General features: G+C 36.1%; 1 protein-coding gene across 5 annotated transcripts in view; it reads left to right on the top strand.

Moving 5' to 3' along the window:
• Positions 1–15,616, top strand: part of LOC105059496 (uncharacterized) — a 47,194-nt gene that overhangs the window by 29,634 nt on the left and 1,944 nt on the right. For 2 of the 5 annotated variants that reach the window (XM_010942807.3, XM_010942806.3), the window contains exons 6-12: positions 890–1,019; positions 4,020–4,148; positions 4,300–4,344; positions 5,905–5,984; positions 11,250–11,346; positions 12,131–12,220; positions 12,333–12,386. In XM_010942807.3, the coding sequence (XP_010941109.1) occupies positions 890–1,019; positions 4,020–4,148; positions 4,300–4,344; positions 5,905–5,984; positions 11,250–11,346; positions 12,131–12,220; positions 12,333–12,386 (625 nt within the window). The remainder of the gene's footprint in view (positions 1–889; positions 1,020–4,019; positions 4,149–4,299; positions 4,345–5,904; positions 5,985–11,249; positions 11,347–12,130; positions 12,221–12,332; positions 12,387–15,616) is intronic. The other 3 variants (XR_834292.3, XR_834293.3, XM_010942808.3) reach the window with 3 other exon arrangements.

Raw genomic sequence — 15,616 nt, 5'->3', positions numbered from 1 at the left:
CCTTCGGACTCTCGGGAGTTCTCTGAGACATCTCAGAGAACTCCAAAGCAGGGTAACAGGTTCCTTTATACATGTGATCTCCGACCCCTCTCTCATCACTTTTGGCACATGGGGTGTCGGTACGGTTCGGTTCACGTCGAACCGGACCGAACCGGACCATACCGTCCGATTTTGGACGGTATGGAAGCGAACCGGACCGAACCGCTCGGTTCGATACCGGTTTGGGGTGTTTCTCGGAAAAAAGATCCGAATCAGACCGTTTGAGCACCGGTCCGGCTCGATACGCCCCATACCGGACGGTTCGGCCCGGTACAGCGAACCCTGGTCCAATATCGGTTCGATACCAGTTCGGGGTGTTTCTCGAAAAAAAGATCTGAATCAAACCGTTTGAGCACCGGTCCGGCTCGATACGCCCCGTACCAGACGGTTCGGCCCGGTACAGCGAACCCTGGTCCAATATATTTTGATAGTGCAAATGTTTGCTAACAATTAACAAGCATTCTTATCCTAAACCTATATTTTATCTTTACCCACTATACTCATCATTGTAGTGTTTTTATATATTTATTTGCAATGAACAGTCAACTATTAAAAATAATGTCCTACTGTCCTTGCTTATTTATTCATTAAGTGAAGAAAACTTCTAGGGAGATTTATATTTGATAAAAGATCCTTATTTTCTTTGCTGACTTATATCAGTGTACACATTCCATAGCAAAAGAAGTTGGTGTCATTATAGAAAATATATGTTCTTGACTATTTCCCAAATCTTTTTCTTATTCTTATGACTTCTTGACTGTTAAATAATATTGCTTTTGTCTTATAAACTGCAACACAAAATACAACTTTGTTGACAATGCTCTTTGATAGATTAAACTACTGCTTTCAGGCCAAACTTTCTGCCAATAATAGATCTTAGCAACATATGGGAACCTGCTATGGAGGAATCATGCAGGCATAATGTCTGGAAAAGGTTAAAGACTGCTGTTTCTATTCTATTTTCCATGTCGACTCTTCAGGTATCACTTGATTATGCACTTTTTCTTCCACATTCATGGGCACGTTCATTGTTATAAATGATTGATCTGCATTCTCTTTGGCAGCTTTGCCATGGACATGAAACTATATAGTCTGTGTTACTTTAAGATACAGTCTATCTCTTGGTTGCATATCAGAGTTTTGACTTCTGAGTAAAATAATCTGCAACAATGAAGCTTCAGGGTTCCAACTTCCAAGGATGCTATACATTGCTTTCATTATCATTTCCATTGCAACTTTTGAGAAATATTCTGGCTTTAGTATGAATACATAGTAAACTTATTCTTCATTCATTGCAATTCAAACTTTTCTCACATCATTTTAAAGCAAAAGTTGAAGCATCAAAATCAATATCTTATACCATACAATACATGGTATGCTTTTTGGTATTGGCATCACAAAGATGAGGTGATGTACCATGTCATGTGTCTACTCAAATGGGTACCAGTGGCACACTATGCAGAATTGCAGATAGTGACCCAAGGTGGCTCAATGTTCAGCTAGGTGATGTCAAGATGAGCACACGGAAGCAAAATGATTTCCCTGATTTGGGTTACAAAAGCAATAGGTTATAGATGTCTGCAAGTAAAAGACAACCGGAATGCACATCAGCTAGATAAACCCAGCAAGACCTAAACAAGGCCTCTTCTACCCTGGAAGGGAATTAAGGATTTCTACTGATATCAGAAAATAATAAAATAATATCTTTAAATTTAACAATTATTATGGTTCAAAGAACATAAAAAAGAAATAAAACTAAGCTAGGATAATAGTTGGAATCTCACCGATGAAACCCCTTGATTTGACTAGTTGCACCAGCCACCAAGCTTCCCATGCTATAGAGTCGCACCAAGGTTCTTACAGAGTCACAACCAAGGGCAGACCACACCAACTTTTACAGGGGGGAGAGAATATAAAAAAAATATATATTAATAAATAATTAAAATTAATTTAAATAATTTTTTTTAGATCATGATGTACAGTCATATATAGAAAATCAGAGACGATTAAATCTAGTGATTCATAGTATGATTAAGGTAGGTATTGGTACGCTGTCCGATGACTATGGATTAGGACCTCTTTATCAAAATCAGCCAAACTCATTAAAATATAGTTCTTTTTGAGATCAATCTCAAAGAGATAAACTTTTAGAGAGAGACACAATTTTAGAGAGAGAAAATTTTAGAGAAAGAAACTAGAGAGAGAAAGTGGAGAGAGAAAGTGGAGAGAGAAAGAGAGAAGAGAGGGGAGAGAGAAAGTCTTTTTTCTTTCTTTCTTTTTTTTCTTTTCTTTTTCCTTTCTTTTCTTTTTTTTTTCTTTTCTTTTTCCTTTCTTTTCTTTTCTTCTTTTTTTTTCCTTTTCTTTTTCTTTTCTCTTTCTTCCTTCTTCTTCCTTTGGTAACAGGGGATTCATTCGAATCCCCCCTTTTCCCCCGAATAGGGGTCCTTGCACCGACAGACGGGCGGCAGAGAACGTGCTTGTGGCGGCGCAACCACAGCTCCCCGATCCGGTGGTCGACGGCGACGGATGGCACGGACGGCACCGAAAGAATAATGAATACGGACGGCCAAACAAAAAATAGAGCACTCCAAGCATCCAATTTTCCCCCAGGAAATCAGCAAATAAAACTCGGGAATCTTAATCTACTTTCAAGAAGAAATCAAAGAGAAAGTTTTCTTAAAAGATTACCTAGCTCCTAGGGGTGTTTGGGCCATAAATCCACTACCACAATGCCTTCAAACCGAGAACAGGAAACAAGGGAAAAATAGAAGAAAATAGGGAGAGGAAGAGAGACTTTCCGACGATGAACGGCAACCGGAGGTGGTAGGGATTTCAAGGGGGGCCAAACATCTATATATACGAAATTTTGTCTAAAAAATCTAACTTATATATAGAAGTTGTGGAAAAGTTGGGGGGGGCCAAGGCCCCCCCTGCCCCCCCAGTGGTCCACCTCTGATCACACCAAAGTGTAGGCAAAGTCACACCACCAATGAACACCAATGAGAGTTTCAAAGCTTCAATTAATTCACTATTCAATGCAAAAGTGTAGATGTGGTATTTATAGTGTTCTAGGGCCCCTTACAATGAATAAGACCCTTGGACGCTTCTGGAATTTAACTTAAATATGAACTAGAACAATTGACAGGAAACTAAACTTATGGAGCTAATTCCCCTGCTATAAGGTGAAATCAGGGCTTTCAAGACATCTGACAGCAAAATAAATGCCATTTGAACCCTTTTAATGGTATAGGGATTTCGTTAGATGACTCCTTGGCTAAATAGGACCCTGAACCTGCAGTTTTTCATCCAACAGCATGCTCATTGCTGTCTGAAATCTGAATATATATTGATGCCAGTACTGAGATAGCGGACCTTGATTAGTATAATCTGGTATAACTGCTAGGACCAAATCGCACAACATTTAAAACCTTGAATGTTGGAATATGTAAATTGCAATTAGATGGAGTAAGAAAAACCTGTGGGTAGTAGTTGCCGTGCTTTTCTTGTTTGTACACCCATTGACACAAACATATTTAATATCTTGATATGCATAGCATCTTGGTTAGATAAGTGGAGCAGCCCAAGGTTCGATCACTTGGGGGATCAAGAGGTGCTCTGAGAGTGCCCATCATATATATAAAGGATAGAAACACATAAAAGTATGATAAAAACATCGATACAAAAAACTAGCAACATATTGCTTAAATTCCTCTCGAAAGATTACGAGAAAAATATGTGCTTGTTATAGAATAGAGAAAGACATCTTCAAATTAATGATCAAAACTCTATATGTTCTATGGAAATATTATAAAAATTGTCCGATGTTTTGCTTGTCCTAAAGCCTCCTTGTTTTCAATTTTCTTTGTGCAGATTTTACAAACAGTTATAGGGTACATTCGTGGTAATTTTGGCTTTATGCTGACCTCTTAGACATTTGTACTTATACAGCTGTATAACTTTCAAGTTTAGTTCTGAATCAGGAGCCAGCTTTTCAAGAATTGATTCTGCTTTATACCGAGCAGACAAGCCAAACTAATTCTGAAGATGAAGCAGAGATTTTGCCCTTGCAGTTGAAGATATACCAGAGAATACCAATTCCTGATCTTCCAGTAAGTACATGTAATGTTGTCTTATAATAGTCCGAAAAGATTGTATAATTTCATCATTGTATTTAACTACTATTTATGGTTTTCTTCAGTTCTTGTGCTAAATATGCTCTTAAAAAATAAGCTTGAATATTCATAGTTGTTCCTGATACAGGTTATTTTCCCTCACAAAAAGCTGTCTTTCCGAATTTTAGATACGGTAATTTTCTGTAACAATACTTTCTTAGAATTTTTTGTTGTTTATGCTTATTTAAGATTATCTTCTCCGTGTATTTAGTGCTTCCATCTAGAGGACCTCTTATTTTGTCTTCAATTACATTCATTATTATTAGTTAGATATATTTATGTGAAAACTTTGTATATTAATTAAGTTATGTTTTACCATCATAATTAGTGAAGTCCACAAAATGTTACAAGTTTCCATCATGAGGCTAAAAAATCTTGAAAAACATATAAGTATGTTAATTTACACTATTCTCCTTTAACATCATCCAAAGTGGCAAATGAATCATGATCAGGATATGCATTTTCATTTAGATTTAAGTTACGTAATTATTTAAGGCCAGCTAAAAAAGGATTCAGAAGTGCAGCCATTATTGATTTCTCTACTGAAACCAGGACCTATTCCAAGTTGCCAACTCATCTTCTGATATGATCTAGTGATTACCATTGGAAATATTATCAAATTTAGTACATGAAATCCATGGGCAATCTACTAAACACTTGGTCTTGTTACATAGCCATAATCATCAAGCCTTGTGTCAACTGTTTGGGGAATTATGCTACTAATATATGTAGTATGTTTGCTAAATAGCAAATTATGTTGTAGTTTATGAAACAATCCTGATATGGGCATAAAAAGCTAAACTAATCGAGGATGAAATTCTTTATACATGAATGACATTAAATGACCATGGGAAAAGAAGACAGATGGATGCAAACTTTAATTTGCTTTGAAAGGTCAGTATTAAGGAGCGTACCCCTTAGGCAACCCAAATGGGAATTGTGAGAAAGGTATGAAAAAGCTTATGATAATAGATTTTGTTCATCCAAACACATCAAAAAACTTGAAGTGGAGCCTTAATAGTTGGGTTTGTGGCTTGTTAGTTTGATTATGTTGTGTTTTAAAGGTCCCATGCATGCTACTGCTAAACACTCCCCTGTCCGCCACCTCTCTGCATTAAGACTAGTGTGCCAACTATTAAGCTTTGAAGATGATGATGATAAACACAAGGAGGGAAGAAAACATGGATACATATCTCCAATCTCTACACAGCTCTTCTTTCAGCTGATTTAATTATTAAGTTCAAACAGCTTTATCAATGAAAGCTGGATATCAAGCTTCTGACACTTTTTGAAATTCCTAGGGGATGGAATTTCATGTTGATGTAATGGTTACTATTTCTTGCTATGTTCTATTTAATAAAATGACACTTTACAATTCTATTTTCATCTCTTGAAGTAATAGCTACACTTTCTGGTATTATAGGAAAAGATACCAAAATGTTTGTTAGTCATCTTTGAGTTTGTTCCATATTTTGGCTCATGTTGACTGAATTATCGGCATATTCTGTTGATGTTAGATTTCCACAAGGATGCCTAATAAGGTAGCCTAGTATTTGTGTGGCAAGCATAAACCCCTAAAAACAATAGAAACTGAAGGTAGATATGCTAGTAGCGAAATTCATTCAAAGGAATTAACTTTTCACATTGTTTACTGCTATGGCTTGAATAATAATTATCATTTTTGTAACTACAGGTGCGCTTGGATGTTGCAACTTTGCTGGGATTATTGGCATACTTTGTTAATTACAAATTTGAGAACATTCTCTCATCTCCGTACGTATGTAATCTGTTTGTATTTTTATTTGAGTGCCCGAGATTCGAACATGAAAAAAGGTTAATTATGGTATCTATGTGATGCCTTTATCATAATTTTTGAGATAATTCTAGGCAAATAGAATGCCACGTTCTTTGAACCATTCCATCTCATTTTTGAGTCTGGGTGCATTATGAGGATGTTCTTCTTACATGAATTTTTGAACCTTGTTGTCAGTAAGTTCATGTGATAGGGGCTTTCTATGCACCCATGCCAATGAATTTTGGGCCTGTTTGAGATTGCCTTTTTTTTTTTCTTCTTGCTTTCAAAAATCTAAGAAGAAAAATGAACTAGACCGAAAAACATGTATGATAAAACCCCCTTTGTTTCTTCAAATTGTTTGTAAAATATTTAGATTTTCTGGAAGCAAAAATTTTTTGATTTCAGAAAAGTGTGAAGATTAAAGCAATGGATAGCATATATTTTCTGCAAATTCTATCATCAACATCAGTATCCATGTGATATCTCACTAATTTGTAGAGAAACAAAAACAGAAAAACAACAATGATGCCGAACTGTCTCTTAGTCTTAGCTTTTCTCATTCTATTTATTTTTTTTTCTCTAAATTGCATTATCAAAAAGTTCATTTGCCCCTAGGATTGGAATCACTGATGCTCTTTTAGTTCTTTAGAAATTTATTTTATTCAAAAATGAGGATGCAGATCAAAATATTTATCATTGCATCTCTATTATATTTGGGATATAAATGTGCTTAATTAATGTTGTTTAATTGCCAAATATCAGTGATATGTGCAGCAAGGCTAATAATTTGTATGGACTGAAATGCTTGGGGTTGAAACAAGGATATGATCTATTTACAATTAGCCAGAAGTCTGTCAATGGAAGAAGAATGGTTAAGGAACAAAACAACAGAAAAAAAAAAAAGCATAGATAGGGAATAGAAGGGTGGGAGGTGGAGGGATTGAATCCATGTGGACTGACATCATTCCTTGTTACTTATTAAGTCTAATAGAAAATATTAAACCAAGGATTCAAGTTTTGCCTGCTGTTGGTATGCCAAGCTGGCACTACTGCAGCACATACAGCATCTTGCTAGTGCTTGGCATGCATTGTCACTGCAAAATTCTGAGTAGTAGCATGCAACCATCACCATACCGGAGCAGCATGTGGGCAAGTATTGGTATGGTACATATCATTTTCTGCCATGCAGCTGCAACGGACACAAATCTGTCTCCAGCTTGTCCTTCATGATAGGTTGATCATCTCTAAAGAGATCATTGTATGCCATATGCAATGGTCCAAATACATACTGGTGACTGGCGAGAATAAAACAGGCTTGTAAACTGCAGAAATCAACAAGTTTGTAGACTTTAAACATGATAGACTAATTGGACCTTAAAAGGCCAAAACCAGATTATATCCTCCTGTAGAGAAGAAATGGCTGCAACGGAAGCACTTTTAATGTATAAAAATTTGTAGAGGAAATAAAAGAAAGAGAGAAATATACAGTTAAATAGCACAGAAGAAGAAGAAGATAACTAAAGCTCAATTACAAAAATAAAATAAAATAAGATCAATAGCAGCACAAAGACAGTTAACCATGTAATTTGAACTGTTGCTTCACACTTGCATTGTAGCAGAGTTATCAAAGCTTTCAAGATTGTAGTAAGAATCAGTGACAGAGTTCTTGCAAGTGTCAGTTAGATGATCCTGTAATCTAACAAAATTAATCATCTTGTGGCTTTCAATCTTCTCATAAATTAAATGACAACCTGCTTCCTCAAGATGGAGTGTGGACAGTGAAGCTCCCAAGCATGGAGCGACAATTAGGTAGCCAACTTACCTTGTGTAATCCATCATAAAATGTTTGTTCCTTGGTTACCTCATAGATTGCAGTATTATGTGATGTTAATTGACCACTTGATCACAAAAGGTTAAGTTGATAGGCAATGGATCAACAATGTGCATCAAGCTTAACACATCTCACGTGTGGCCCAGATCACACACATGGACAAATAAAGTCAAGTTGTCAACTGGGATAATAAATGAATAGTTGACTTAGAGATGATCCAACCTCATCATATCCAACAATCTAAGCTTCAATAATATGTTGACCAACCACTTGGGTGAAAAAACTTAAATCTTATAGTTAATGGGTGAACAATTGCATGCTTTTCGTAGGCTTGGAGACCTAGCATGAGCTTGAGAGTGACATAATGGAAGTTAATCTACACTATGCAGGAAATTAACATCAAGCTAGAAGCAAAGAAAGCAAATAAATTTTGGAAACTAAGGCAAAAGATAACTAAGCAATTAGAAGGCTAAGGATAACTAACAGCTCTTTACCTCACTACCAAGAAGACTTTGTCGTTGCTAGAATCTACCAAGCTAGCTTGAAGCGTGCCACAATGAAGGACTCCACTAACTAACCACATTGCTATCTTCAAAATCCATCATGCTCCAAAATCCACTAGAGCTTGCACAAATTCCACCATGCAAAGGACTTTAGAACAACCACGACTTAACGTGTAGTTAGGAGACAAGAAGCTTCATTGATATGAAATATGAGTAAATAGGAGGGGTCTTTATAGGCTCTAGGGCCCTTCACATTGATGGGGATGAGTGAGTACCCTCAGAGTTCGACTAGAACTCAGAAAACAAGTACTAAAACCACTAGAACAAGAAATCTCACTGGACGGTGATTCTAGAAGAAATTGCGTTGCAACAGTAGAAAAGCTCAGATTATTTCGGACAGCAATTATGTTGCTGTAAGATGGAATCTGATGATAGACAGGGTGCAGTCAGATCCTGGGGTTCTTTGTCTGACTCGAGCTTGGATGCTGGGACTTCAGAACAACAACCCAAATGTTGTCAGAAATGGAGTTGCTTTCAGACTTGTCAACTTCGAGAATATTCTAGGAGGCTTCCTGTTGTCAAATTCATTCTGACACTGGCAAGGTTGTAGTCAGAACACTTTGGATGGTGATAGTATTGCCTCCAGGTTAGTTTAAGTCAGACCTGAACTGGGTTCCGACGGTGGGTTTTGGGTCGTTAGGTGGATTCTGATGATAAGCATCCTGCCATTGGGTAGCTTCTATGGTATTGATCCTTCTGTTGAATCAGAGCTTGGTCCATGTTGTCCTTTTGGAGGATCAAGATGCTTCATTTTAGTCCTTGATAGCTTTTGATTATAGGGTCTAGTGACTGTAGTCACTCTAGTGCAAATTGGGCCAGAGTTACCAAATCATTGGTCCATTTGGCCTGCATCAATATATCAAGCATAACATGTTAAAGGTAGTTCCTTCATCCTTGGAATTCAAACTCAATGACCGCTCTACCATGATCTTCGTCCTAAGAAAAGATACTTCAATCCTAGCAGCTCCCATCTTGTATCAGCTGCTGCTTGATCTCCAGCTCCTATACTTGACTTGAGTTACCTTCTGGTACAATACATAAAGAACATGTTCTTTGATTGATCAAAGTACTACTCTAAGTCTGCATCAGAGAGCCCCATCAATTTGAAGAAGCCCTCTTCTTCTATAGAATATTACTCAACCTGTGACTTTCATCTTCCCAAGAATTTACATCATTAAGATGTGACTTTCTTAATGTTATGAAAATTGAATTGTTTGCTGATTGTAAAGAACGGTTGTATAATAGAAAAAAGTCAGCTCACCAATTTCCAATGCTGAACTTCATTTTCCAGGAGATCACCTTGATCATTAACTGTTTTTTAATTTAAATCTTCACTATCAGTTAGGTTTTTTCCCAGACAAGAAATCTGTGAGATTTATATTTATAGAGTTCTATTTTCTCTTTTAATCTGACAGCTTCCATCCTAGTGTAATAGTTTAGTTGGCCAAATCCCTTGTCTGAAAATGGTGGCCAAAGAATTTCTCCAATTTTTTAATGCCTTCACCCGCTTACAGATATTATCGCATCATCAACATATACTGCCTGAAATACATGACCTCAGGTACTAAATGAAAGGATGATCAGCATGGCCCATGGTTTGCTATACCACCCCATACCGGATGGTATAGCATACCAGTATGGCCCATACCATCTGGTACTGACATTACTATACCGTACTAGACCATGTACTAACACTGTAATAGGATTTTATCGGTATGGGATCCGGTACCGAGATGGCGAATTTTATAGCCCATATATTACTTCTACCATTAGTATTCTCATCAACCTGCCCCTTGGCAAACATTTGAGAATTGAGACTGTATGATGATTTTAATTTTTTTCCAACTCCAAAACTCCCTTTAATTGCAAAACTGATGGCTGCTTTATATTACACCTCTTGCACTCCATAGAAACATTATTGGATGTCAAAATTGATATGTTCACCAGTTTAAATCAGCAGCATGAAGAGATATGCCAAACTAAGTTTGGCTAAAGGAGAAAGTTTCTGGAATCACTTCACATACTTGTTTGTCATACACCTTTACAGCAATGCTGGTTTTCAACCATTTTTATTGTGCAATCTTAATTGTGCTTCATTGACTATAATGAACTATTTATGTATCTTGTCATTGTAAAACATATGTGCAAAGGTTTAAATATCGATACTGAGCCCTTGGTTTTGTCCTGGAATGGTACTGGTACGGTCAGGTGGTCAGTATAAACAAGATAAAAGCAACTTGTATGATCAGTATGGATTATCAATATGCAACCAGTACAGACCAGTATGGACTGGTTCAAGATGGAACTGGTGTCCTGCACACACTGCTACCTTTTTTCTATGAAACAGTGTAGTACCGGATGTACCTTATTGAACTGGTGATGTTTAAATTCTTGCATATGGCTTTTTTTATTATATTTATGCGCTAATCTAATTTCACCACTTCCTTTAAAAATATATGTATAAAGAAAGTTATGTGTTCGAAGTTCAAACGCTGTTATATCAAGAATTACATTCTTTTCTAATACAATTTTCATAACTATTAATCTTTTTGATTGATTCATAACTATTTATCATCAAATCAACATGTTGACATACTACTCAAGTTTTTGATTTAAAACAAGAGGGTTGTTGGATTAGGTGCAAACTGGAGATCATGACTTAGGACAGATTTTCTCTTGCTCTTCGATCTGTTGCAAATCCTCTCTCTCTCTCTCTCTCTCACACACACACACAATCTATTGTTAATTTATCCTTTCTTCTACTACTGATATTATTGCTAGTTGTGATTTCTGCAAAGTTGCTCAACATGCTACCTATATCTGATATCATTTTATGCATGATTAAGCAGGTCTGCGGTTTTTCTTGATGTCATTGCTATCAGTGCACTAGTAATATACGTGAGTCGGGTAGTGCTGGGTTATAAACAAACTTGGGATCGGTACCAGGTGAGTCCATTATTTCCTATAATAGCATGTTTGTTAGTTAACTTTATGACTGTTTGCTGAAATATTTGGTCTTCTTTTGAAACAATAATTAGTTGCATGGCCATTGCTAAAGTCATGATTCCTTTATGATTTTTTATTATTTGATCACATGCCTTTGATGTTTTCAAGAAAACTGCCTTATTTTCTTGAAAGGTACTAAATAATTTTATTGTATAGTTTTCTGGCTAGGAGCTTTTTTTTCCCCCCAACTTCCAGCTTTCAAACATCAGAACTGGATACAAAAAAAAAAAGGGTTACTCATGATAGAAGTGACATTTGCACAAACACTTCTATCTTGTTTGTAGTGACTATTGTGGAAACAAGTTTGATTACTCATTTGTAGGCCTGATAGAAAGTAACTACACTGTTGACACTGGACCCGTTCCATACGGCTTAGCTTTTGGGGTTCCCTGATTAGTTAACGATCACACTTGAATTTAAAATACTCAATTATTTTCTCATTCACTCATTTGTTTTTTTTATTTATTTTTTCATTTTTAGTTTTACGCACTGGTTGCGACAATTATCACAGATATTTAATCATTCACTGCTATGCTGAAATCTTGTTTCAGAGAATTAATTAATCCTAATAAGTCAAAATAGGCATTGGAAAAATAAAACAAAATGATTTAAATTGGTATAAGTAGCTAGAGACATAAAATTATCATGATTCTACTGTAAAAAATCCATTAGCTAAAGGTTTCTTCCCATGTCGAAACTTCTGAATGCATATCTTCAATTACAGCTTCTGGTGAATAGGACTCTTTATGAGAAAACTTTAGGAAGTGGCTTTGGTTCAGTTCACTTTCTTCTAGATGCTTCTGAACAGCAACAAGTAAGAAAGCTCAATGGATGATTTTTCTCTTTTATACATTTCAAAAGGCCCAAGTAATAAGAGAGTAGTTCTTTTCATTTTTCTATCTTTGTAACTTAATATCTCTTTGCAGTACAAGGAAGCCATATTGGTGTATGCACTTCTACTCCATCGGGGTAAGTATCAGGTAAGTTATTCGCTACTAATGTTTGACAATTAAATTATCACAGATGCCTAAGAACTGCTTTACACATAATGCAGGATGTTTCAAATTTTCAAGTTATAGCCATTTGTAGGAATTTGCTCCATGTCTGCGTGTTTGTCTGAACTGTGTATTTTTCCAATCTAGGCGTGTCCTTTCGTCATATATTTTTTATGGGGTTACATTTCCTTTTGAGCTTTCTATCTTCACGATATTTGAAGTTTCTACCTGCATAATTTATATGATGAAAGGAAAGCCAATTGTAGCAGTGTTTATTCATTTTGAATTGTCATGTATGATATTTTGCAGCATTGTTTCTTTTGCTTTTTTAGGTTTAATACTTTAGAGTAAGTACAAAAAGAAAAAAAAATATATCATCTAGATATAATTAGTTATTTGATTAAAGTAATGACTTGAATTGTACAGTTCAGTCAACACACTTTCAAGCTTAGATGAGAAACAAGTGCCTCAGATTTCACATTGACATAATCTTTGCTTAATATAACTCACAATATTGACACTTATTTTTTTTTTTATTTTATTCTTCCATTTCTTGCTCTCAAGGTTTACTGTTCCAAGCTATCATACTGTACTAGTACCAAACTAGCACACAGTCTTGCACCACATTGGTACTTGGTACACCTTGTTGTCTCATACCATACCACATACCAACATTGTAATAGAACGGTACCAGTATGGGATCCAGCACCAAGACGGCGAACCTTGCTTTCTTTCTTGGTTTGGGTGTGTTATTGGAGTTCTTGGTCCTTGCCTTAAAACTTTCTTGAGTTCAGTTTTTGGCATTACCTCATATTCTTTCTCAAATCATACTAATACTTGCTTATGTGTAAATCCTGTATCTCCATTTAACCTCCCTCTAATTAGTCATTTTATTTGAATCTGCTGTGGCTGTTCTTTGATCCTAAACCATATATTCTGGCGTCTATGTCATTCTCATCTGTTTCCAGCTAAGCTTGTGAATGTTGTGGCCTTTGTTGTAGGGGTGTTAGCTGGTCAGGTTGGGATCAGGTTTGGCCACATCGATACCCAAACTCAATATATATTTATCTGATCCAAACACAAACCCAAACTCAATTAAACTCTATACCTATACCCAATTTTGGATCCAAAAAAGGTCAGGTATCAGGTAAAATTCAGGTATTTAACAAGTTATTATACTGTTATTTTAGACATGTTTCAAATTGTTTAATGCATCCAAAAAGCTACCCATGAACAGTGAAACATGAAGATATAAAAACATGAAAATTATATCTAAAAGAGGGCTTCTATTCAACTACTTTTGTTACCCAAGCGTCCATGCAACTAAAAGATATGAAGAATGAAAAGATCCTACAATAATCAAATTCGGTATAAATATTCAATCAAAATAAATATATAGAAAAAGACTATAACAAATGTCATAGATAGAAATTTGCTGGAAGAAGATGTGTTATTAATTTACTTCTCTTTATTTGATCTTTCTTTTATGATTAAAGATAGAAATTGATAGACACACATGTATATGGTTGTATATTGTTATTTATTTATGTATATGTGTGTGTGTGTGTGTGTGTGTGTGTGTGTGTGTGTGTGTGTATATTTGTATATACTTATATGTTGGTACATATACCGGATCAAGTTTCGGATTCTTGAGTATGGATCTACCAAAACCAAGGTTCATCGTGTTGGTACTAGGGGTCGGACTGATCGCCGGCAGTATAGTTTGGTTTGCCACCATGTTGTTCCATATTGGGCCGGTATCAACACAACAGAGGGGGCATGGAAGAGGGAGAACAGGAGACAAGAAAAGAGAGGGAGAGGGAGAGAGGGGGAGGGCCATTGAAGGGTCGTGGAGGGTGCAGAGGGCCATAGGAGGTGCTCCACCCTTCGACCGATCGAAACAGGGATTCATCGAGCCCCTGTTTTTTCATTTTGCAATTTTTAAGTCATTGCAGTAGCTAAATTAGTTTCCAATGTGTTAGCTCCTTAGTCTAAACCAAGAAAGGCTGAATCGGTACTGGATGGCAAATCGATCGTCAGTCGGTATGGTACAATATCGGTTCGGTACCATATCGAGTGTCGGTACGCACGTTGACTGGCATGCCCAATTTTTTTTGTTTCTTCTTCTCAAATATCTAATCATTTTTATTATTTTTTGAATAATTTTAAGTTCAAATTATTGTTTTTTTATCTTATTTGACGTTTGTATCACTCTGATACACCCGTGATTAAGCGTGTGATGCGGATCTGAAGCTAACATAATATTATGTTAGAAGAAAATAATCTTAAAGGACTAGATATTATTGAATCTTAAAATATTCAAAACAATTAAGAAATATAAAAAATAAATAATCAATACATACCGAGATTTAGAATCTTGTGAAGCATCGATGTCATTCATAAATATCTGGATCATTTACATAATCTAGCGAAATATCAATCCATTCTTCTAACCATATAGCACTGTAACCCTCTAACCATTTTTCAATTTTCATGGATTTTAAAGTTGTTTTAAAAAAAGAGAGAGAGGAAGAGGAGAAACAGAAGATGAGATAAAATCACATACCTCTAATTGATGAGTTCTAATTTGCACTGTAGATAGGAAAAGAAAATGGATTTTGACAAAGAAGGAAACAGGGCCATTAAAACCAAACCCCTTCCCCCCCCCCCGACCGACACTGTAGCACCATTAAAAAACAAAAAAAAACAACGTAGCACCAAAAAAAATAAAAAAAATAAAGAAACAGGGCCAAACCAGTCGGTTCGACCCCAAACCATACCAAACTAGGTGGTTCTACTCGATTCAGAGCAATTCGGGCCCTGTTTCGAAAATCAAAGCCGAACCATCACATTTCCGTGCTGGTTCGGTCTGGTTCGGCAAACCATGGTCTAAGCTACTCAAGTGCTTGTTGTTTCGTCAAACATCCTGCCTCATCTTGATGTTAGCATCTTTAGGCTAAGTACTAATAAGATTTGCGGTTTTGTGTGCTAATTCATATGCCTCGCTTGAAGCCTCATCATGTCTATCCTCATTTGTTATTACCAGTGGTGAGTTTTTAGTAACAGGAACACCATTCCCAAAATATGTGAGTCAAATATCATTTTCTGCTAATCATGTTTTGGTGATCTTTGTTAAATACTAGAATTGAATTGTAATTCCTAAAATTGACATGTTTAAGTGACTTCTCAAATTTTTCTATCAGTGTCATGATTGC

This window comes from Elaeis guineensis, chromosome 16 (genome assembly GCF_000442705.2).
Source record: "Elaeis guineensis isolate ETL-2024a chromosome 16, EG11, whole genome shotgun sequence".
NCBI classification, from domain to species: Eukaryota; Viridiplantae; Streptophyta; class Magnoliopsida; order Arecales; family Arecaceae; genus Elaeis; species Elaeis guineensis.
Note: the sequence above shows the minus strand (reverse complement) of the source record. Positions and strands in the feature narration are given on the sequence as shown.